The following is a 22,091-nucleotide window of genomic DNA, read 5'->3' on the forward strand; positions in this document are numbered from 1 at the left end:
ACACATCTTGTTGCATATGATTCCTGGTAAATGTCACATCCACACATTTAAATGGACAGGGTCCAAACCCTGCTTTCATCGTTTTGTTGTTGAACTCAATATTTCACCTTAATTAAAGATGTGAGGAACAAAAAAGCTAAGATTTTGAGTATTTAGAAATATATATTTAATATATGTATATATATTAAATATAATTGATATTTTAAAAAAAGACATGAGTGAATCATGTGAAAGTGTCAAAGTTAATTGCATATGAATTTTCGTCTTATGCGTTTCTGATGCGCAGGAGTAGTCGTTAGGACAACACGCGTCTACGTCACCGAACGTGATCGGAAGCAGCTCACAGTCAGCTGAGCAACAACAACGTCCACAGCTCCAACGGTCAAAGGTTTGTCTTTAAAATCGATCATCCCTGTAATTTTTATAGCTTAATTTTATATACTATCTATTCTCTTAATAGAAAACGCCAATGTCGGCACAGCGTCGTCGTGTCTTGGCTTATGGGTGTGGTTGTTTGGCTAGCTTTCAATTGTTGTTAATTAGCTAGCAAGCCAACACCCCTCTTTAGCTTTAACGCTTGAAACATTGTAATATAGCTATTGTACAGTAGCTGTTACTTTCCGTTAATATCGTCTACTTGTTTTAGCAATTGATTAGTGTGAGTCATTGTGACCGTTGTATCTTAGCTAGCTGAAACCAGCAATCTAAAGATCGAGTCAATTAATTTCTCTCAAGGTTGGGATACCATCTGTCAAATTAAATAAGCAGAAGTGGAAGAAATACTCAGATCCTTTATTTCGCTAAAAAAAAAAAAAAAAAAGTAACAATGGTATAATATAAAAAACTCTGTTAGTCGTATAGGTGTTGAATTCAAAATTGTGAAACTGTAAAAGTAAAAGTGTAAAAGTACATACGTATTATCCAATAACATATACGTAAAGTATCAGTAGAAGTTTTGTTTTAATTCTGCAGAGGAGTGTAAACTTGCAAGTCCTCACAAATAATTTTTCTTTTTCCTTATGGATTAATCTTTTTGTCACCATATCAAAAGGGCCTTTAACAATTTAATGCTTTACATGCAAGAGTCCAAAATTATAGTAAAATTATTAACCTGACTGCTCTGACCAAAGACCCAAACGCCATACTTTTTCATTTGTAATGATGTGAAATTAAGAAAAGCAACTCTTTACATTTGCTATGTTGTTTCCAGAATGTTTGATCAATAAATTAGCATCAGAACTGTAATCTTATTATTTAATCTTCTTTTCCACCAGCTAATAATTTCATTTTGTTCCCATTTGAAATATGGTCAAAATCCCCACTGTCCAGCTGTTCATGGAAACAAAACTCTCTGTTGTGTATGGAAGTTCATTCTTAACCTTGGAAGTAGTAGCTTGACAAAGATGAAGATCATGAGATACAGTTGAAAGCTCTGGAAATTGTTTTGTCAACACATTGTGTGTCTCCTCCATAGATGGCCTACCCTAAATCCCACAACCCGTTTGCAGACGATGACGATGACGAGGACTTTAAGCCTAAAAGTAGGGGTTTTGATGATGACCCCAGTGACAGTGGCATGAGTGAAGCAGAGAGGAAGCAGCGGTACCTCCAGCAGGAAGTGATGCGTACAGCTCAGTCTGCTGTGGACAGCAGTAACCGTTCCCTTGGCCTCATCTATGAATCAGAGAAGATGGGTGTGGAAACTGCAGAGGTATGTCAAGCTAATCAGCTTTTCACTGGAACACAAAGAATTACATTGTCTCCGAGAGGGCGACAATTAAACTCTCTCTCTCTCTCTCTCTCTCTCTCTCTCTCTCTCTCTTTCTTCTCTCTCTCTCTCTTTCTTTGTCTTTGTCTTTGTCTATGTAGGAGCTGATGCGACAGGGTGAGGTTCTGAAGAGGACAGACAAGATGTTGGACAACATGGATCAGGACCTGAAGACCAGTCAGAAGCACATTAACAGTATAAGGAGTGTGTGGGGTGGCCTTGTCAATTACTTCAAGGGCAAGCCAGAGACAAAGCCACCACCTGAGCAGCCTAAGGCCTACCAGGGCAGTGAAAGGTAAGATTCAGTCTGTCAATATGAATCACAGCCATGTCAGATAAAACTGGTACAGTATTCTATCTTTACATCATCGGTTGCTACTTCATTCTTAGCAACTACATTTTAATTGCTATTTTGCATTTTCCAGCCACTTGTCATTGACTTTCCTTGATAAATAGTTAAACAATACTTATCTGACTTTCTCGTGTTCAGATTACAGGATGCCATGTCCAGCAGCAGAGAACATGAAGATAAGTACCAAGCCAGCCACCCCAACCTCAGAAAGATTAACACAGGAGGTAAGAGTTTGCACTAGAACCTCAGCATGGCATAACCATACCACAAACTGGCTGCCACCATTGTTGATTTTTTTTATGTTGCAGGATTTGGAGCTTCTGCATCAGCAGATGACAGCTCGTCTAGACAGAACGGATACCCTCAGAATAGACACCTTAGGGAGGCTCACCAGACCCTCGACAATAATTTAGGTAAAAACCATTTCTGTTTTAATTCTCTTGTATTTCTGTTTGATCATAATACCAAGTTTTATACAATGCTGTATGAGAAAGATGCAAGGGGATGATATCCCTGCCTTTGGTAAGGTTTAAATTTATTTACTATAATTTACACTGCACCATTACACTATTCTTTCAAATGCATGACCTTAAAATATCCATTGATAGATGAGATGTCCGATGGCTTGAGAAGACTAAAGAACCTTGGACTTGGTCTTCAGTCTGAGATAGAGGACCAGGACGACTCCATTGATTCTCTGATGAATAAAGTGGACAAGATGGATGTCAAAATCCACAACACAAACCAACAGATTAAAAACCTCAAATAAAACAAACGCCTGGACTCACTTTGCAGAGACAAAGACACCATCCTCTCACTTGGTTTCCATCCTGGCCTTTGTCGAATACACCTGTTCTTTGATTTAGTCTTTTCTTCTTCTTTTTCTTTTTTTTTGATGAATTGGAACATGTAACTCTCACAAACGAACAGGTGAAAACTTTTTTTAATCCATATTATTTTCTTCTTGAGTGAATTTTCCATTTCTGTTTCAGGTTAGTCCATGAACCCACGTTTGCCTATTTCCTCCCACCACAGACTTTTACACTGACATGTTATCTTGGGTTTTGTCCAGCTGACTCTTGCACACGCCTCTTACAATTATCTTACCTTAAAATGTGATTCCTTTACATGTTTGCTTCGAAGGGAATACTCTACTCCGTGTGTGTATGAGATGTAAGGGACTGTCTCTGTCTGGTTAAAATCTGATTGTTTTCTCCATAAAACTCCACTGCACTTCTATCTGATTGTAGTCAGCTGAATCTGCATTGGTTGGTTGATTACATTGTCAGCTAGATCAGTTTTTCTTCGTCACCAAATTGGCTGCTAGTTTGCTCGTCATTCAGGCAAAGCAGATGAATGGTTTGACATATGAATTATTAACTCAGTAAAGAACACTGCACATGTCTAAAAGCAGAATGTTTTGTGTGTAGGATTAATATCCTGGACCTGTCTCCACATTTGTACATACAAGTCTTGCTCAAGTCACATTTGCCTTACATGTAATTTGTTTGTACAGAAGATTAGCTTTTGGTTCTGTGCCATTGCTCATAGCCTCCACGGATACATCTCATCATAATGCTTCACTTTTTAAAAAATCTTCAGTATGAAATTGATTCTCCTTTGTCTGATGTATGTTCATGTTCTTCTGTTTGTGGCTTTATATAAATTGTTTATATTGATCTTTATCATTCTGAATGCTGCAGAATGTGATGGAAATTATTGTACAGCATAAATAATGTGAACAAGTTGGCTGTGAATATAAAAACTCTAGAAACTGAAGGAATATCTGCAATATTAGAATCATAAAACCTTCCCCAATGTGTTATGTTTTTAAACACAAGGCTAATTTGATCAAGAATAAGAAAATAAATGAGGATTCATGGTCACAGTGTTTCATTGTTATCATGCTTATCATGTATTCTAATCAACAACCACATACTCAATAAAAGCCATTGTAAGGGTTGATCACATAAGGTGTTTTTAGCGATTGTGTCACTGTTAGCAGGAATTCAACAGCACCACAAGGTGACGCCAGAGTTGTATGTTTGAATTTCCCTAAAGTTCTGTAGCAATATACCACCGCTCGCATTACTACAGGACCAGCGCGATTTAGTTTTGCATTTAAATACATCAACTGGGTGATAATTTAGAATCATTTAGAATGTACCTTTTATTATCCAAGCACACATGTTATAGTTGAAAGTAGCCCTGCTATGTGCATCAAAACTTCTCTCCTCTAGTCAAAACAATGAAATTATTATTGAAGTCTCATTTAAGCCATTTCAAAATTCTACTATAATTAAAATAGACAAAAAAATATAAATATTCTGTGTTATACTGACCCATGATGCTGAAAACAAGATATTTATTTCTGATAAGTTTCTTTCTATACGATCATCTTAGGGTGTGGGGGTGTTTACTACACTGGTTCTGTTGTGTACCAGCTGTGTTGCTGTGTGTAGCTCAGGTCCTCATGTCAAAGCGTCTATTCATTATCATTCCTCTGTGTTGGACCAGCTGCTTCCACATAGGACACAAGCCTTCATTAGGGCGACTTACTAATTACAGTACACACTTCCCTAACACTGTGGCGATGCAGAGGGAAAACAGGGGTACCACCTACTCAGGGCCCCAAGCTGAGGGAGGCCCCGGCATGTGAGGACTAAAAGGTGTTTTTGTCATACCTCAAGCACGTATATGTAAATATTGTATGTTTATTTACTTATATATATATATATATATATATTATTTAAAACAAGGTTTAGTTGAATGCTCCAGATACAACAAACAACTTAAAAACTGAGCAACTATTGTGCAATTACGCCAAACACGCAGGAACACAAATCTAAGAAGGTTTTCCCTGTGGTTAATCGTCCGTCTTGCAGAGAATTTGAATGAGAAACCACTGGTTAGGACACGTTCCAATTTCCAAGGAAAGGACAATTGAAAATTCTGCTTGGAGAGAAAACCTATATGGCCGTGGGGCAGAAAAGTCTCAAGCTTGTTAAGTGATTCTTTCATTCTCAAGGTTTGACTCCCTTTTGCCAAAAGCAGCGACTTATTTCTGTGACTTCAATGTAGTGATCACAGTAGAATCAAATGCGATTGTATAAGATGGTCAGACAGGGGCTACGGATAAAATGCTGAAGAAGGGACCTCAGGTCGAGGTGGCACCACACATCCACCGACACCACCAATAAACGGAAGTCACCTCTGGGTTCTTTCCCTTCACGCCATCCATGGGGGCCGAGAGGGCTTTGAACAGCTGTCTTGTCAAAAGCAAACAGTGGCCGTGCTGTGACAAAGGCCGTCGGTGCTGGAATGCCCCCCTTTTCAGCGGGCGTAATCCCAGAACACACTGCTGTCGGAGCCCATCAGGCACTGGGCCAGAGACGGGCCTTCCTGCCCTTTGGAAAGCGGGTTAGCAGCAGAGGCAGGGCAGCCAGGGGGGTAAAGCCTGCTTCAGAAGGGATGGACTGTCAGGCTGACAGCACTCTATTGCCACTGTTGTAGTAAGAGAAAATAAAGAGTTGTGCTGACCGAGGGGAGTTTGGTAGGGAGCTGGGGAGAGGGAGGGAGGAGGGCACAGAAAGAGGGGAGGGTGGCTAGAGAGATTAATGGAGGAGGTGAAGTTCAAGTGCCTCTGAGATGAAACACATGAAAGCAGCCAGCAGTCTGAGCAGTGTCTCTCAAAGGACTCATTTTGGAAGTGTTGATTTGTTAGATCTTGGTCATCTGGCTTTTTACAAAGCCATTTCTTATGCGCTTGTTGTCAGTGACAGGACGAGTGTACCGTTGAGTATACGGGGAAGTCTTTGGCATTTTTCTGTTTTCCATGTTCAGACAAAACTGCACTTCATTCATGAAGACAATGAGTAACCTCTAATATTTCTCAACTTCAGGCTTAAATAGGAGACATATGCAATGTTTAAAACCCCAAATGCATCCTTAACATTGCTTTACCGCTTTACTCTCCTAGTTACACCCCTGCTTGTTTTGAAGGGCTTCACTGAACTGTGGTTTGATTGGTGTTATTTGTGTAATATGCGCTTGACAAATGTGTAGAAACCTGTCAACAAGGACAAGAAGCAATAACTTTAACGAGAGTCACATCCTTTCAGGGTCAGAGTCAAGGTTTAGACATCCTCTCCTCCATGTTAACTAGTCCATGTATTACATAATGTAACAGGCAAGCTGGGTTTCAAATTGTGCATTTTTGTGTTCTCTGTCAAGAGGACCCGAGCAAACACCAATGAAAGACGTACTTACACATGATGCAAGCTGTCCAGCGTCTCAGGCTTCTCCTTTAGTCTGTCCACACATCAAATCTGACAGTTATATCATGAAAACAAACCCCTAATTGCAGAAAAATGCAGCTCAAAAACATGATTATACACTTTGGCTGTCATTGTGCTTGTCGTCATCACATTTACAACCCAGGTAAAAATCTCAAGAATGCAACAAAAATGTGTTGATGGGCACATGTTTGCATAAAGTTACGTATGTTTTCCTTTTAACTGTGAGCTGCTGCATGTAAACACTGGTCAAACTGAGGGATATACTTAGCAGTGCTGGGCTCGTAGTAGTAATTGCAGAGTAGAGAAGTCATAAATGGACTCAGTGATACTTCTAGCACCTTAGCAGAGAACGGGTCGGATGGAACGGTGGTCATCCTACAATAACTAGAGCGGAGAAGTCAGACGTGCTTGGAAAATCTATGTTATTGCTTACTCTGGATGCAATGAAGCAATTAAATACCCACATATGACAAGGGGAAGGGGGGAGGGGGGTGACAGTATAGTTGTTTATTTTCACTAATGGACAGTGTACAGAGTATGCTGTGCTGCACTAATAAAATCATCACTTGATTTATAATAAATAAACACACAAACACATACACAGACATGGGAGAGAAAGAGAAAGTCACAGCTTTCCAGAAAGAAAAGCCCTTTTTTCTTTTTTCTTTTTTTTTACTGGCACCACACGTGTCCTCATCTTAAAAACGAAGGCGTACAGAGCTGGTTGACTGACTCCTGCTTTTTAAGTCAAGAAGGTAACGCTGTGCATCTACAGTTTCTTTGACAGAAAACACCAAGAGACAACAAGAGCAGAGAAGAGAGAAGAAGTGCATGTCAAGGATCTGAGGGGGTTGATGGGAGAAGATTCTGTTAATTAATAAAATGGGAGTAACATGGCATGGGATAGTTATATTGGCTGATACTTTGATGAAATAAACTCCCCTGTGAATCTAATTGGATTTCTGAGCGAGGCAGGGAGTCAGAGAAAACAGTTCCTTTCAGTCACAGAGGACACAGAGAACACAGAGAACCACAGCGAAATTCTCTTAAATGGCTCTTTTTCCTCTCCAACAATATTAGGTCTAAACAGATGTGACTGATTTCCGCTATGAGTCACTTTAAACTACTAAAAACATCAGTGACTCACCATAAGAAGAGGCAAACATGTAAGAGGAAGCTTGATGGGAGACAAAGACACAAATCTAAGCACCTGAGAATCAATACCTGATATTCACCTTGACTTGCTGATGTAAATGTTTTTGTTGACAAGAAATAATATTGGAGACAAAACTGCAAAATACAGATATATTGACTAGCAATGGATACAATTTGGAGGAACCAGTTTTCAGCATCTCTAGCCTGCAGGTGATATAGGACCCTTTGGGTTGGGGTTTAAACTGGGTGCAGCAGCTGCTGTTTGGTGGTAAAACTGTTGGATACAAATAAGTGTAGCTATATCGACACGTATACATTACACATAAACAATCAAAAGTAGAAAATGTATAAAGCAAAATAATATATTTATATATTTATACATTATGCATTAATAAATGCACTTGCATTGATGGAGGTAGATAGCAAAGATTCAGAGGTAAAAAGGTAAATAGATGTTGCTGTGCTTTGGAGGAGAAAAAGTACATAACGTGGCTGTAAAATCTGAAGTTAAATGCAAGAATTTCTGTGTGCTTAGCAATAGTGTATACAGTACAGAGTATGAGGTGAAAGGAAAAAGTGGCAGGATGCTGCTGATCTCCTTGAGTTACCCATCCAGGAACCTGGATCGAAGGGGTCTGGCTTGGCTGGCAGGGCTCTCCACAGTTTTGCAGGAGGTGTTGAGGGAAACCTTTTCCCTGCACACGGATTTCTTGGGTTTGAATGATGTCAGCTCACACAAAGAGCACGGAGGAGGGAGGACAGCGGCAGCCCTCAGAAGACGACTCCCGTACCCAGGAGCCATGGCAGCCTGGGACTGACGCTGCTGCCCAGAATGTTCTGAGAACATAACAACCGCATCAGGCATATATAGGAAAGGCCTTTTCATTATGAGGGATAAAAAAAATAAACAGTTTTGAGGGAAACTATTTTTCCATATTATCCAGTGTCAGACTAACTAATGGTTTTTTTTACAGCTCTGCACACTTTTTAAATGTATGTTGAACAGTATGCTTACTTTAGCTTTGGCCAACGTTTGACTGTATCTGTTTTACCACCCTGTGGGGAAATTCCCCACAGGGTGGTGCGTGACATATTATGAAAATCTCTGATCCCACTTCCAGTTTACACCTTACAGGATCTGTGTTGAGGAAGATATTTGGCTTATTCAGAAGCAGCTGTTACTTGATCCCATGAACATCCATTAATTGAGCTAAGCTAATTCAGCAGACTGTACCTTTAACTGCATGCAGATGCATAAAAACATATGTATTAGTTCCTTTAAATGCGTTGCTCATGGACTACACATCTACACAGACCCAATATCCTAAAGTTACAACCATCAGGAGTGTAATGGGTTAACATATCTTGTGGGTTGTTTGGTTTACCTGGTGCTCTTTATGCCGTCACCTCCACAGCGGTCTGACTTTGACATGGCATCACTCTGACACTCTGCACAGACCAGCCTCTCTCTCACCAGCTGATTACTCCACAGTTTGAGTTTACACGCTGCACTGGCCTGTTTCACCCGCAGGTGCACGCAGTAACTGCACGCACAGAGAGAAGAAATACAAGGAAAGACAGGAGAAGTGTCAAAAATAATTCTCGATTTTACTCACTTTTGATTCTTAAATGTGGCAACAAAAAAAAAATGCAGAGGTCAAAAAGTCAACTCACACATCCATGAGCTTAAAAACCTATAAATGTAATCCTGTGAGAATCAAACAGGGTGCTGCTCACACAGTTCTGTAGCCAACAGCACAGCATCTGATATTTTGTTCTTTGGATTGAGCTTTGGACTCTTTAATCATTCACTCACGTATGCCTCTCCAGCATCAAAATGTGCAGATGAAGACACAGAGACAGACACAGGCCGGGTTCAAGCGCTCCAACAAAGGCCTCCCCCCTCTCCCCCACCCTTCAAGCGATCCAGCTTGGCTTGATTGATGAAAGCCAAGTGGTGATCCAACACAGCAAGCTGCACTTGCCCAAGATTATAACCAGACAAAAGCCAAATAGAATTTGGTTGATAACAGTCTGGCTCCATTTGAAGGTGATCCAGCAGTGTCATGGTCATCTGCCATATCCTCATTTCAACACGGATCAGTCTGTGCACTGGAAACAATAATAAAGTCTTGTTTAGATCCCTGTTGTTCTCTAGCAGGAACTATTTATTTTGTCAATGACTCAGTCAGCTGTGACAAAAGAACATCCCCAGTAGGGAGGTTTGTCTAGGAAAACATCATGTTTTTTGTTTTTTTTCTCAGAATGATTCATGAGGACATTGTCCAACAGTAACATTGGAAAATATCTTCTTGTGCAATAGTCCGATTTGGAGTGTTCAGAAAATCTTGTGCTTAATGGATTCTGTCATACATTTTTATTAGCATAGGCATTTGAGATCATTTTTAAATTATGCTGAAATAAGAAGTGTAATGAAGTTCTGCACATATATATCCACACACACCACTGCTGAAAAGGCTTTTTTTTTTCTCCCTCCCTAAATCAGGCTTGGACTTGTACATCCTGCAAAACCTGCTATGTGCAATAAAAACAAATATCTTTATGTCTTAATTACTGAAAGATCGTCTGTCAGGAATTAAAACAGATCTGTGTTAAGCCTCCAAGTGTTACATCTAAAATCCTACTCCTTCCAGTAATTTCCCAGAAATAACAAGAGATCCAAACACAACTACAATCATCATTTTATGTCATTTTAACCCGTCATTTCCTGGATCAATTTCCATGACAACACCAGGGACCTGTCAATGCACCAGATGTCTCTGTGAAACCCTAACTCTGTATGATCCGTGCTGAATTTCTCACATTTATGAGTAATGCACTTCCAATCCTCTGATGCTTTGTGTTGCAGTCAAAACAAAGGTATCCAATGTCCATTTTAATCAGTGTGAAAGGCTGTGGGCTTTCAGGAAAACAGGCCATGATTTCATTCCCTTGTCTCTGATTTTTCCATCTCTGAAAACATCTGCAATCCGCTTCAGATCAAAGGTGACATCCATGCAGGAAGGGTTCACCTCGTACATGGATTCCAGTTGCCTTATCACTTAAGGCCAGCTCATGATGCAAATATTCAGTGTTGACGTTCATGTTACCCAGTCAAAGCAATTTCAAGGCTCTGTGTACTTTTTCTCTAATCTTTTGGAGCGTAAAGTTGACCTTAAAGTGACCTTTCAAACTAAGGAAAAAAATAAAGAAAAACTGATATGAACCTAGAGTAAAATCCAGTGCTATCAGTGGAGCTGATATGCAAGCCTTGGAAGTTGGAGCTGGAATGAAAGAGCTTTATGCCAGAATTATTTTCTAACATCTGAAAGTTTCTTAATTATTAATAATAATAACGGCTGGCAAGAAAGTGGAGCATTTTGTTCATTCTAATTACAGCCACGAGTAAGAGTTCTGCTTTTAACGATAGAATCAAATATGCTTTTAAAATATTAAGCCTGTAAACTGCATAAATAAATAATGCTTGGCCAGCATTTTTGTCTCCACAAAATCTCAGCCTCAGTGCAGTACCGGACACACGATCAGTCAACATTTCATGCAGTTCAGCTGTAATTACTCCCTCTCTGCACTGATTGCAAATAAAAGCCAGTTCAAAAGAGGAAATCAAAGTGGGCTGCATGGCTGGGTCAGTAGTGAGCAGTCCTGTGTGTTTGTTTGCAGTCTGATAATAGAGGCCTCACCTGGCCTTCTCCTCCTTCATCAGCATGTGTGGTCGTCTCCAAGGGTCCTTGAAGTTCCTCTTGAAGGAATCAGGCAGGATCTTTGCCACCTCTGAAAGTCAAGTGTGGGGATGCAAAAGGGGAAGGGGGGGGGGGGGGGCAACAATGATGTCAGGTAAATAAATAGAAAAGTCAGTGGAAGTAGCAGCTCGTTCCATATATACAGTATATGTCGCAAAATGACTTAGAGTGATGTGAAGTGCAGTTTTCCCTGAAAAAATTTTCTTGGAAGAGTGTTTATCTGAGTTCTGGTGTTTTATCACCGGATAAGTTGCTTAACAGTAAAGATCATAAATGAGGTGTTTTGAAATAGTGCAGCTGGAGATAAGGCTTCAGAAGCAGATGTGCGCAAATGCGTTGCTTACAGTAAAACTGTTAACAAACGGTCCCCCAGAGAACATTAAAATACCAAATTCATGTTTAACAGCGTTCAGAGCAGGAGTCCGTGCATGCAGAAATGCACGTATGTAGGAGCACACAGAAAAGGTCACATTCTCACCTTTCGCAGTGCTGCATATGGCGTTGTTTCCAAAGCATCCTCGACGCTGTTTGAGGTCCGGACAGGGCATGCCTCCGTTTCTAGGGGGAACAGATACTTGGCGACTCCTTTCTGTGCTGCCAACTCCACATGGAGATGTGCACGATGACCAGGGACCCCATGATCCCACCACACAGTCAATGGCTGCTAGGGAAGCAGGGAAATACAGAGATCAGCTGGGGGTCTTTGATATATGGCAGCAGAAACGCACACAAAAATAAAATCATGAAATAAATATGTGAAAAATACACAGAATGATCATCTGAACCTTCTTCTAGTTGTTTTGGGTTGCTTTAGGTTATCTCAGTGGTGAAAGATTTAAAGGCATGAGAAAGAGAAATGTTTTTCTGACTCTAACAAGCTCTTTCCAGCTATGTTTTCACGACAAGGGGTCTAATTCTAAAAAAAGGAACGCACCTTTACCCCAGAAAAACTTTCCCCTAATCTGTTCTGCCATGTCTTACTGCATGACTGAAAGTGTGAGCTGCAACACACACCCAGATACAGACTTGCATGATACTGCACTGAGCAGGTAGGTGGGGTGGCAAAAAAAAAAGAGTGACTGGGTCATTACCATCTACTAATGTTAGATCAGCCAAACCCCAGACTCTCCGGAAGTCTGCGACCCAGGTCATGTGTGTGGCGGGCGTTTAAAATAAGGGTCTAATTTTGCATCCTGTTCTCTCTGGTTTCCCTCCACACCACACTTCAACACACACACACACACACACACACACACACAAATACAACACATAAACGCAGCAGCAGCAGCAGCAATCAGGCTTCTGTAGACTAATTACATCAGGCTAAGAGGAAGCTGTATTAGTTAGATGGCTGCTCTGATCAAAGCCAGGAGTCTCCAGCAGTAATCAAGCCTTGTCCAACACTGAGATTTAATAGCAGCAGGGAGGAAGTGTGCCCGTCATAAAACACATAAACAACAGAGGAGAGAGGCACTCAAATGCTCACACACAAATTAAAAAATGCAAAGATTTACACTGCAAAATTGTTCTTGGTGAAGGGTTATGTTAGTAGTGTGGAGCTGTATTTTCTCACTGTGGACAAGAAAAGTTTAATACAATGAGAGCAGGTGCACACAGCTTGAAACTTTCAGATGTTTCTTGGTGAAATTATAGGGAGAGAGAGGATAAATATACCATAGCTGAATCTAATCCTCCGTCGTCATCTAATCTACCTCACTCTGTCTTTATAATACACACTCACCACTCTCAGTACAATGCTGCAAGTGTGTGTGTGTGTGTGTGTGTGTGTATGTGTGAACAGGAGAAAAAGAGAGCGAGAGAGAGAGAGAGCTTTCAAGGTGCCGCCTGTTCGGTTCATTCCCATGGTCCTGTTGGGGTTTCGGAGGGGGGGCGGCTGTCTCAGTGACACAGCCGATCCACAAAGCCACTGTGGAATCTCTGCATTCCTGCACATTAGTGCTGCCCACCTGACACTCGCCTTTCCCAGATCACCACACACACACATGCATACACACACACATCGAAAACAATATCTGTCAGACAAACCCACCCACTTGGGCTTGTTCCATCCTCAGTCATCACCCTAAAACACACAGACATACACATTTCTCTGTGTAGAACGACACGGAGGTTCTTGAAAGAATGCTCAAGGGCGTGATCGAATTAGACAGTACAACCATATCAGCTTCCTCCTCTGACCTCCTCCTCCTCTTCTTATCCTTGCCCTGTCTCCTCGCCTTTCCTTCCCTCCTACATCCTCTGACGTTCACAGGAGCAGTTTCAATGTTGCTGTTTTTCTCTCTCACGGCGGGAAAAAACATGAAGGGCTCGTTACTGTTGAGGGTGTGCAATGAACCCAATAGGGTCGGCGAGTTCCCGCACCCAAGGGGGAAACAGGGCTATTACCCCCACTGATCGACACCGACATACACACAAACAGGACTGAGGCCCTGTCTGGATGTCTCAAGCCTATTGGCCCCCGAGCCAACCAGAGGTCAGAGGGTTATTACCTAACTGTGGTGGTCCACAGCTATGTTTCTGGTACCACCAGTGCGACAGTCCCACCACCCACGCGATAACCCCGATGACAGTCTGACACAGCCTGACCCACACAGCTTACAGCCACTGTTGTCCCCTGTTCCCATTGTTGACGAGAAAGTCCCCAGTTGGGAAGTGCGCCACCACCTCTGACCTCTGACCCCAATACAGGAAACAAATGGTGCTCGTTGTCAGCAGGTTCAGCTTTTGCTTTTTCAATGAGCTAATATTTTTTACAATGTGTTTTCAAGTACTTTAGATTGTTTTATCTGCACCTGACTTTAGATGTTTATTCTCTAATCTTTTGGAGCACAAGGTTGATGTTAAAGTGAAAGTGTGAGAAAAAAAAAAACAGTACAACCTACAGAATGTGTGGTTAACTTAAAGGTCCTGAAGAGGTATTTTCTCGATCAGCTTCTTGCTATGAATGAAAGGATCCTACATGAACACGCAACTTTCTGCCAAAATTAAAACAGTTTCCATTTTTACCAGTTTGGAGGAGGAGGAGGGGGATCAGTTGGAAGCGGTTTAAGTCACACATTTTTTTATGTCATTCACGATTTAAGATTTGAAACCAGGTATTCAGGGATTTGGAGCATGATTGCTGCAGAGATGACGTGTTTGACATGTTTAAAAATGTAGCTAGTGAAACAAGAGAGTTTACAGTAATATATATAAAAGAATATATAGAACTTCAGGAGAATAGGAGTTTGTTCAGACAGAGTTTGTGGCAGTGTGGCTAACCTTCCTGGCAGCTGGCAGAGCTTCAGACAAACACCACTCACTGAAACACAGGACTGAATGTGTATCCAACATCAGCACTTTTATCTCCCGACTTGTCAGCCAATCTCCAGTCACACTTGTTACAGTGAGATAATAGTGTACAATCTAGCTTTTCACATGGGCATTCCTTTGCTTTTTCTTTCACTCTCCCTGAATCCTGCTTCCATTTTAGGGTCTCATAACAAAAGAGCTGATTATCAGACCTGCCCGCCCAATTTGCTTTATCTTCTTCTCCCTTTATCACTTTGTCACACACTCTCCCTTGTTCTTGCTCTTCCATCTGTCTCCCTTTTTTTTTTTTGGTCCTCCTTTTCACCCCACCCCCCCAGGCCTACCCCCTCCCATCTCCTCTCTGATGGGACCCAGATGTCCAGCTGCTTTGCAGGACCACTGCACCTCAAAACCTCCGCGCTCACCCTCCCTTCCCATGTAGAGAGCTGGGCCTTGGTCCCAATCAGACAAGCCTTATAATGTTTGGCACCACAAGGGAGAACCATAAGCCTGTTAATAGAGGTGAAGGACACAGGACTGAGCCCTAATAACAGGTTAGCATATAAATGTTTCCTGTAGACACCTTGAAAAGAGGAGCCAAACAAACCAACTAATTAAAAGGATTCATTACAAACACAGCTGAGACAGATTTTCTGTTGAAATAGCAGCACCTAAGAAGTGCTTGCGTTGCATGGCCTCCCGAACTTTATTATAGCTTAAGGACGACAGACATGATACACAAACTCAATATATCAATTCTGAGTTTGCATCTTATCTAATGAACAACTTGGTGGAAGCAAAAAGTTGGGACAGATTCATAATGTAAAATCCTTTTACACAAAGAATACATCATCATCATCATAAGTGAGACAAACACCTTCAGGGAATGATAAAGATGACTTTCTTGCAACCAGGAGTAGTTATCCTGGTACGTGCAGTGTGTGAGCACCCGCAGAAACGTGATGGTTGGCTGTCTACAACAGCTGGCTTGTTTCAGTCAAGCTCGGAAAAGAACATGTGGGAAGCCAGGAAGGGAAAGAGGGAGTGAAGGTAGCTGGATAGACGCAAACATCGTCCAGCCCTAGAGGAAAGGAAGAGGAGCAGAAGCGCCTGTAGGAGAGACGGATGAGTGATGAGCAAACCTCCGGTGTGTCTGAGGCAGAGGCTGCAATATGTCTTCCTGCTGAAATGAGAATTAACAGACTCCTCAGTGGGAGAGGAGAGGAGAAAAGCCCCCCCCCCCCATCCTCCTGTGAGCCAGTTCGATCTCTGGAGTCAACTCCCCACATGGATTTCTAACACTGTACATACAGTATCATTCATTTGTGACAGTTACCCGCATTCTATCCCCTCCCTTTTCTATCCCAGAATGCCTTTTGACAAACCTAAGTTATAGCATAGCAAAAAACGAAAGCGAGAGCCAAAAAAGTGTCTCGCGTCTTATCTTAAGGCTGTGTTTCATTTTGATGTAGTGAGGCTTCAGTCAGAACAGAATTAGGTATCCTCTCAACCTCCTCAACGATGCATTTGTCCACGTGTTTAAAATGAAACGCCAAAGATGAAAGCTTATGAATGCTTAGTTAAAAACCTTTATTTTTAGCTCAGCTGGGGGAAATTTTTCATATAAACTTTTCGTCAGTTTATTCACATAACCTTGGCAAGCCACCCATGAATAATAGCATGCTTAGTTTTGCTGACATTAAGAGACATTAAATTGGCAAGCATCCACTCAGAACCAAGCCCAGGAGCTAGAAGACACATATATTAGCAAATTATGCAGACTGGTTTGGATGATAAAGATGATAAACTGTGTTAACTTGACATATATTGACTCCTCAACTTCAAAACTTCACTTTGTGGTCCTAAAAATTCAGGGCTGCTGAGCAACTCAATTATCAGCTGAAATGTGATGTTTCCACAAGCTCCACAATATTTTCAATGTTTCAAACCTGGGATATTTCAAACACAAGAACGGCTCAGTAAGTGGTACATTCAGGCAGTCAAGGGGAGAAAAGCTTTCTGGTGCTACACCTTCTGCAAAGTAATTTTTGTTTATGCCCATTGATGAGGATTTTAAGCCAGGAAAATGTCTCCTGAGCCTTGCCACACTGTGACGAGTGAGGCAAAAACAGGCACAGAAATGCACAACACATCACTTTAAGTTGCTTTGGTGGTTGTGCTGAAGGGAGGACAATTTTTTCCCTAAAAACCTTCCACCACAAACTCTTCTTGTTTTCAATTAATACCTGTAGCACAAGCTTTGTGTTTATCTTAAAAACCTCACAGCTCTTAACAGAGCAATAAAATCTGACTTGTGTCTACCGGCGTGCACAGGAACATCCTCCACACTGTTTACACACAGTCCTGCCAGATACTTCATTTGAACATCATCTCTGGAGAGAACAATTTCACATTCTGAAGAGCTTTAAGTGTCTGAGTCCAAGTGGTACAAACAGTCTGCCTCGCTTTCTGTCTCTCCTCTGATGTCACCCACTCCAAGCTCTTTGCTCGGCTACAGCTGACACGTGTTAATTACAGACTGTGACAGACAGTACACAGACAGACTCCTTGATGTGTTACAGACCTGCAGGATCAGGATCAGATAAAGTCTCAGAGAGTAATGTGGGTGAGAAAATATCAGGGTGCTTTGATGGAAGTGGGTCAAGCTGTGTTTATACTGTAAAGATGCTCAGGTTGCACAGGGAGGAAGTCAGAATGTTTTTCTCAGTGTCACTCAGTGCTCACTGGTCCACACAGGGTTCAAAGGTCATGGTTAAGATGACATCACTCATGTTCAGATTCGTGTCTCTCCATCAAAGATAACATCCTAAAAGTATTTTTCTACAGCTGCTACTTTCTAAATTGAAAATGAATATAAACCTTACATGAGTATTCAGCAGTCATGTCTTCATTCACAGCTGTTCTGCACAGTAGCCACATTCATCTGGAAAACACTCTCCAACCTGTAACATGTGCATCACACCAAACTGCGACTCTGCTCTTTGTTACTGTACTGTGTCACATCGGAGCGACACATGAGGTCCACGGTGCTAAAAGTCCTCATCTGACACGTGAGTGAACTGATGCACATGGCAGCCGTCAGCTGACCTCCGAGGGACCAGCTGCTGTTGAACAACACAGTGATGACTCAACACTGACCCGAGGTCAGCCTGGCAGACACATGGGATGGATAAAGTGATACCTGGCTGCTGGCTGCCGGATGATAAATGCCATCTCGACATGCCTCTTTGATTGGTGGATGAAAAACACAAATTGAGATTGAGTCTGCAATATTTCTTCCTTAAGTGTAGCAGCACTGCAGAGTGCATTCATTTGTGCTGAAAATGCCTCTCTACAAGAAACCTTTCTCCATGCGCAATCAGTCAACTTGGTAGTTCAATTCAAAAGCAGAAACAGAATCTTGTATGCATAAAATCCTTACTTATTTAATGTAACACAGTTAGATCATTGCAATATTTTAGAGTTTCTGCACATTTGAAGCACTGTACTGGTGTTTTTGAATGTTTTAGCCTATTTAATGGTCTAGACAACACATTTAATCAACATTAGAGCAAAACACTTCCACTGTTTAAGATAATGCAGTTCAAATTGTAGATTGATTAGAACATGCTGCTTGATGGATGATGATGGATCAGGATTCTCAAGCAGGAATCTACAAATCAAGTTAATTTTACTTATATAACCCGAAATCACAAATTTGTATCAAAGGGCTTTACAATCGGTAAAAAGAAAACATTAAATAAAGCTATATGCTACATGATGCTAATTGTAATTTAAGTATACAAGTATTGAAGAAGTAAATTGATTAAAATGTGCAAAACGCTTGTATGGCTCAGAGTGATAAACAGATGGTTCACAGCTATCTTCGCCGTGAACATTGCGGCCTAATAAAGCGTATCACTGCTTCCATCGCAGCACTTATGTACCTTTAAGTGACTGACTCAAGCCTGGATGAGGCAGCCTGTTCATATCACCACACAGATACAGCACTCAAACAAAGGCTCACTATGTAAACACTAAATGTGACTAAATAGAAGGACTGCTGCAGCATTTTAAGTGTTCTTTGACTTGTAGGATTGTCCATGCAGGTGCTTGTTAGTGTGGACTTAAGATAAAGGTTACAGTCTTAGTGAATCACTCCTCCTGAAGTTGAGGCGTTTCAACATACTGTAAGAGCAGCCTCAGTTACAGGTTGGAGTGTTTCCTGTGTGTCACATCTCAGACACAGCTCCCCTGTCCTGACCATCTTTGGCAGTTTGTTTCCATGGTGTCTATCCCCGCATTTGTCCATATATAGCAGCAGCAGCAGCTGGGATGATGGGGAAAGAGGTTACCCTAACTCACATTTAAGGATTCTCTGAACGACTTAATGTCACTTTCATGACTCAAAGGGGAGTTTTTATTTCTTTGGTCTTTCTTATGATCACTCACTCCACTTTCCAACCACTTCATGGCCAGGTTGTGTAATTTGAAGCTTTGATGTGAAGGCCAAGGGTCAACCCTACAAACTTAAAAACACATACATACAACCTGCTGCTGAAAAACACACCATGAAGACAGGAGATACCCCTCCAAGTCCAACCCCTACAAATGGTCACCTCTGGCTAAAACAAACAGCTAGAAACAGCTATGTGTAGTATGTCTCACTGTCTCTGTGTCACCTCCATGCCAGCCACCTCTGGCTCAAACTGGACAATAATGAACAACAGTTGTCTCTGGACAGGACACAAACTCCACAAGCATTAACAATTTCTGACGTTATTTGATTACAGATTTCAGTGACCGCGACAGAACAAGCAACTCACCAGATATTTGGCACACACGTTGATAGTCTTCACAGCAGTCTCCGGTTTTCTTACAGTAGGTATCACAGTAGCACACTGTTTTCCTCTTGGTGTACTCAAAACATTCGTTATTCCGGCCGGTGCAGCAGTTTGGGCTCTCCCTCTCCCTGCAGCCCGCTTCAGCCCGTGGAACTATTTCCCCGCAGAAAAACGCCAAATATCCACAAACGACGAACCCGAGACGCGCTGAGCTCCATCCTTGCGCCCCCATGACGGAAACTTTTCTGGGTCCACTTGCTCCACACACAGACACGCACACACACAACGTTGGTGTATGCTTCACGTTGGATGGTGATTAAAAACTAAACAATGTTATTAAGACACAGATGGTATTTTCTATATAACATCCAAGTGCAACATGGTCCTACTTACGAAGAAAACGAGGTAACTTCTGCATTGACACCTACACGAACAACCGATGCGTAAAAGTGGAGCCTGTGTGCGCACCAGCTCTCCTCTACCCTTCTGTGGGACACCGCCCCTTAGAGCTACTGTTGGTTATTAGGAAAGACGTACAGTACCAGCCTCTCTCTCACTCCCTCTCTTTCTCTCTCTCCCTCTCTTGCTTGAGTAAAAAAAAACAAAAAAAAAACAAGTGTGGTATTGCGGAATCTGGCCTTTCCAAATGTGTTGGACCACTTCTCCTGCCAGGAAACAAGTGAGGATCAAATCAAGACGACCTTGGAAAAGACTTTCAAAATATGAGCCGTAATAAAGACATTTACTTATATTGACTTGCACCAAAGCTGGAACCAAAGACGTTTCAAGGAATTCAAAACTGCTGCAAACAAGTGAAAAAGAAAAGTGCATCTCACGTGTCTCCCATTACAAAATCCGTAAACAGAAAAGTATCTAAAACCGCCGAGATTTCATCAGAAAATTTAATTCAGCACCACGGACAGCGGCGCTGCCACTTTATAAAACCTTCATTAGTAAATAAAAGCAAAGTTTAGTTGAAAACAAAATCCATTCTGCAGAAGGTGAAAACGGTCTTTCTTGAGTTGCAGCAACAAAACGATCTCCGCTGATCCCGAAGGACTAAGAGCTTCCACCCTATTGAGAGAAAGACTGGAGAACAATGACATTACTCACCCTTCACTTGTTCTGAGTGAATGGAGGCTCCGGAAGAAGAAAAACGTTCTGTATATATAAGATGTACTGTATCACACTTTCTGTCAATGATGTAGACCGACTGAAATATTAGGTCTTTAATCGTGACAGCACGAGGTGGAAAGACATGTGTTGATGTTTATTTTTCTTATTTACTGCACACTCCCTTCTGTCATACCAGCGCAGGTTTGCCTGATAATCAACTATGCACTCTTCACATGGGCAGAAGTAGCTTCACTGTTGTCAAACCAACTTTGTAACTGCATCATGAAAGCTGCTTTTGTTAAGAATAAGATTTCGTGTGGTCTCATAAAACACATTCTTAGTTGTTTTGTTTTTGCCACCATGGTCACCTTCAGATGTTACTGGTAACTTACCTTTCGCAATGAGTCCAGGTGCATTGCAGGAGTTTGAACTTTTAATCAAAACTGCTCCTCATTTGACAAGATCTGCTTCTAGAGGTTAGTTTGCTGATGCAGGTTTGACCACTTACTGTAGGCACAAAAGAAGCTCAATTTTTAATGTTTGCACTACTTATGCAGGATAATAAAGAGGAGTGTCTACTGAACAGCCCTGCAGGTATTTTAAGTTTTTCTATATTTACATTTCTGTATCAATGACTATTTCTGGTCCTGAAGAGTGAGACTACCACAATCATGTGCAGAAATGTCTGTCTAATAACATCAGGAAATGAAGCTGACTGATGCAACTCTTGTTCTCAGAAAAAAAAATGTATATGCAGCTCTTAGCCACCAGATGGTGTAACAATCGATTAGAGTAGCCTTTGACCTTGACACCAGAAGTCTTGGTAATTACCTGCTGCAAACTAAGTGTGGATTTCCAATGAATGAAGCCTTAGCTCAACGCTCTAATCAGTCTTCCACTTCGAAAAATATAAATCCACTTCAAAAGAATCCACATGACCACTCCATAAAGTTGAGCTGTTTACTTCAACACAGCTGAAAATAACACAGAACAATGTCCATTTCCAAAGTCATCAAAAATAATTACCTAAAGCAAGAGACAGAAAGGTCAAAAAACTGTGTGGCTCCACTCTCTGCTTGCATGACTGACCTGGTATCACTCCCCGCCCCTCCTCTTACGGGAACATCAAAGCAATACAGGTGCGAACTCATTAAAAGACAATGACCTTATTCAACTATTCCTTTATATTCCAAATGTAACAAATTAAATTATGTACAGTTTATATCTTAAACACACTTATTTTAGTGACATAAATAAACTATCAACTTATGGTATTACATTACTGAAAACATGAACTGTAAATACCTTGTAAATACATAATTCAACCTGCAATGCTTCACTTTCTTTTATCAATTACTGTCTATCATTGTTATTATACATATGAAATCAAACTAATTTGTCAGCTATCAATTAACTGCATTTAGGCTCCTGAACTAAGAGTAAGGAGAAGCAACTCAAGTCTTGTAACAGGTATTTTCCACAGCA

The 22,091-nt window shown here is 41.3% G+C and overlaps 2 protein-coding genes across 3 annotated transcripts; one reads left to right on the forward strand and one right to left on the reverse strand.

Annotated features, from left to right (window-relative positions):
• Positions 1-306: 306 nt before the first annotated feature.
• snap29 (synaptosome associated protein 29) lies at positions 307-4,093 on the forward strand. The gene is made up of 6 exons (XM_023421124.2): positions 307-388; positions 1,475-1,711; positions 1,870-2,063; positions 2,259-2,344; positions 2,429-2,533; positions 2,729-4,093. Exons 2-6 carry the CDS (start codon positions 1,475-1,477, stop codon positions 2,887-2,889), a joined length of 783 nt encoding a protein of 260 aa, XP_023276892.1. The 5' UTR covers positions 307-388; the 3' UTR covers positions 2,890-4,093.
• A 2,817-nt stretch (positions 4,094-6,910) lies between these two features.
• On the reverse strand, positions 6,911-20,323 carry LOC111665966 (somatomedin-B and thrombospondin type-1 domain-containing protein). Of its 2 annotated transcripts, none has more exons than XM_023421132.2 (5): positions 19,473-20,323; positions 11,813-11,995; positions 11,275-11,365; positions 8,959-9,117; positions 6,911-8,410 (listed from the first exon to the last, which is right to left on the reverse strand). In XM_023421132.2, the coding sequence occupies exons 1-5, from the start codon at positions 19,720-19,722 to the stop codon at positions 8,305-8,307; spliced, it is 789 nt and encodes a 262-aa protein (XP_023276900.1). In that variant the 5' UTR covers positions 19,723-20,323; the 3' UTR covers positions 6,911-8,304. The 2 variants fall into 2 exon arrangements, with proteins under 2 accessions (XP_023276900.1, XP_023276899.1); XM_023421131.2 differs by having other exon boundaries at positions 11,813-11,998; positions 19,473-20,322.
• Between the last annotated feature and the right edge of the window lie 1,768 nt (positions 20,324-22,091).

The sequence above is a fragment of the Seriola lalandi genome, unplaced genomic scaffold, assembly GCF_002814215.2.
Source record: "Seriola lalandi dorsalis isolate HSWRI2012SDOR001 ecotype SW California unplaced genomic scaffold, Sedor1 jcf7180002054664, whole genome shotgun sequence".
NCBI lineage: Eukaryota > Metazoa > Chordata > Actinopteri > Carangiformes > Carangidae > Seriola > Seriola lalandi.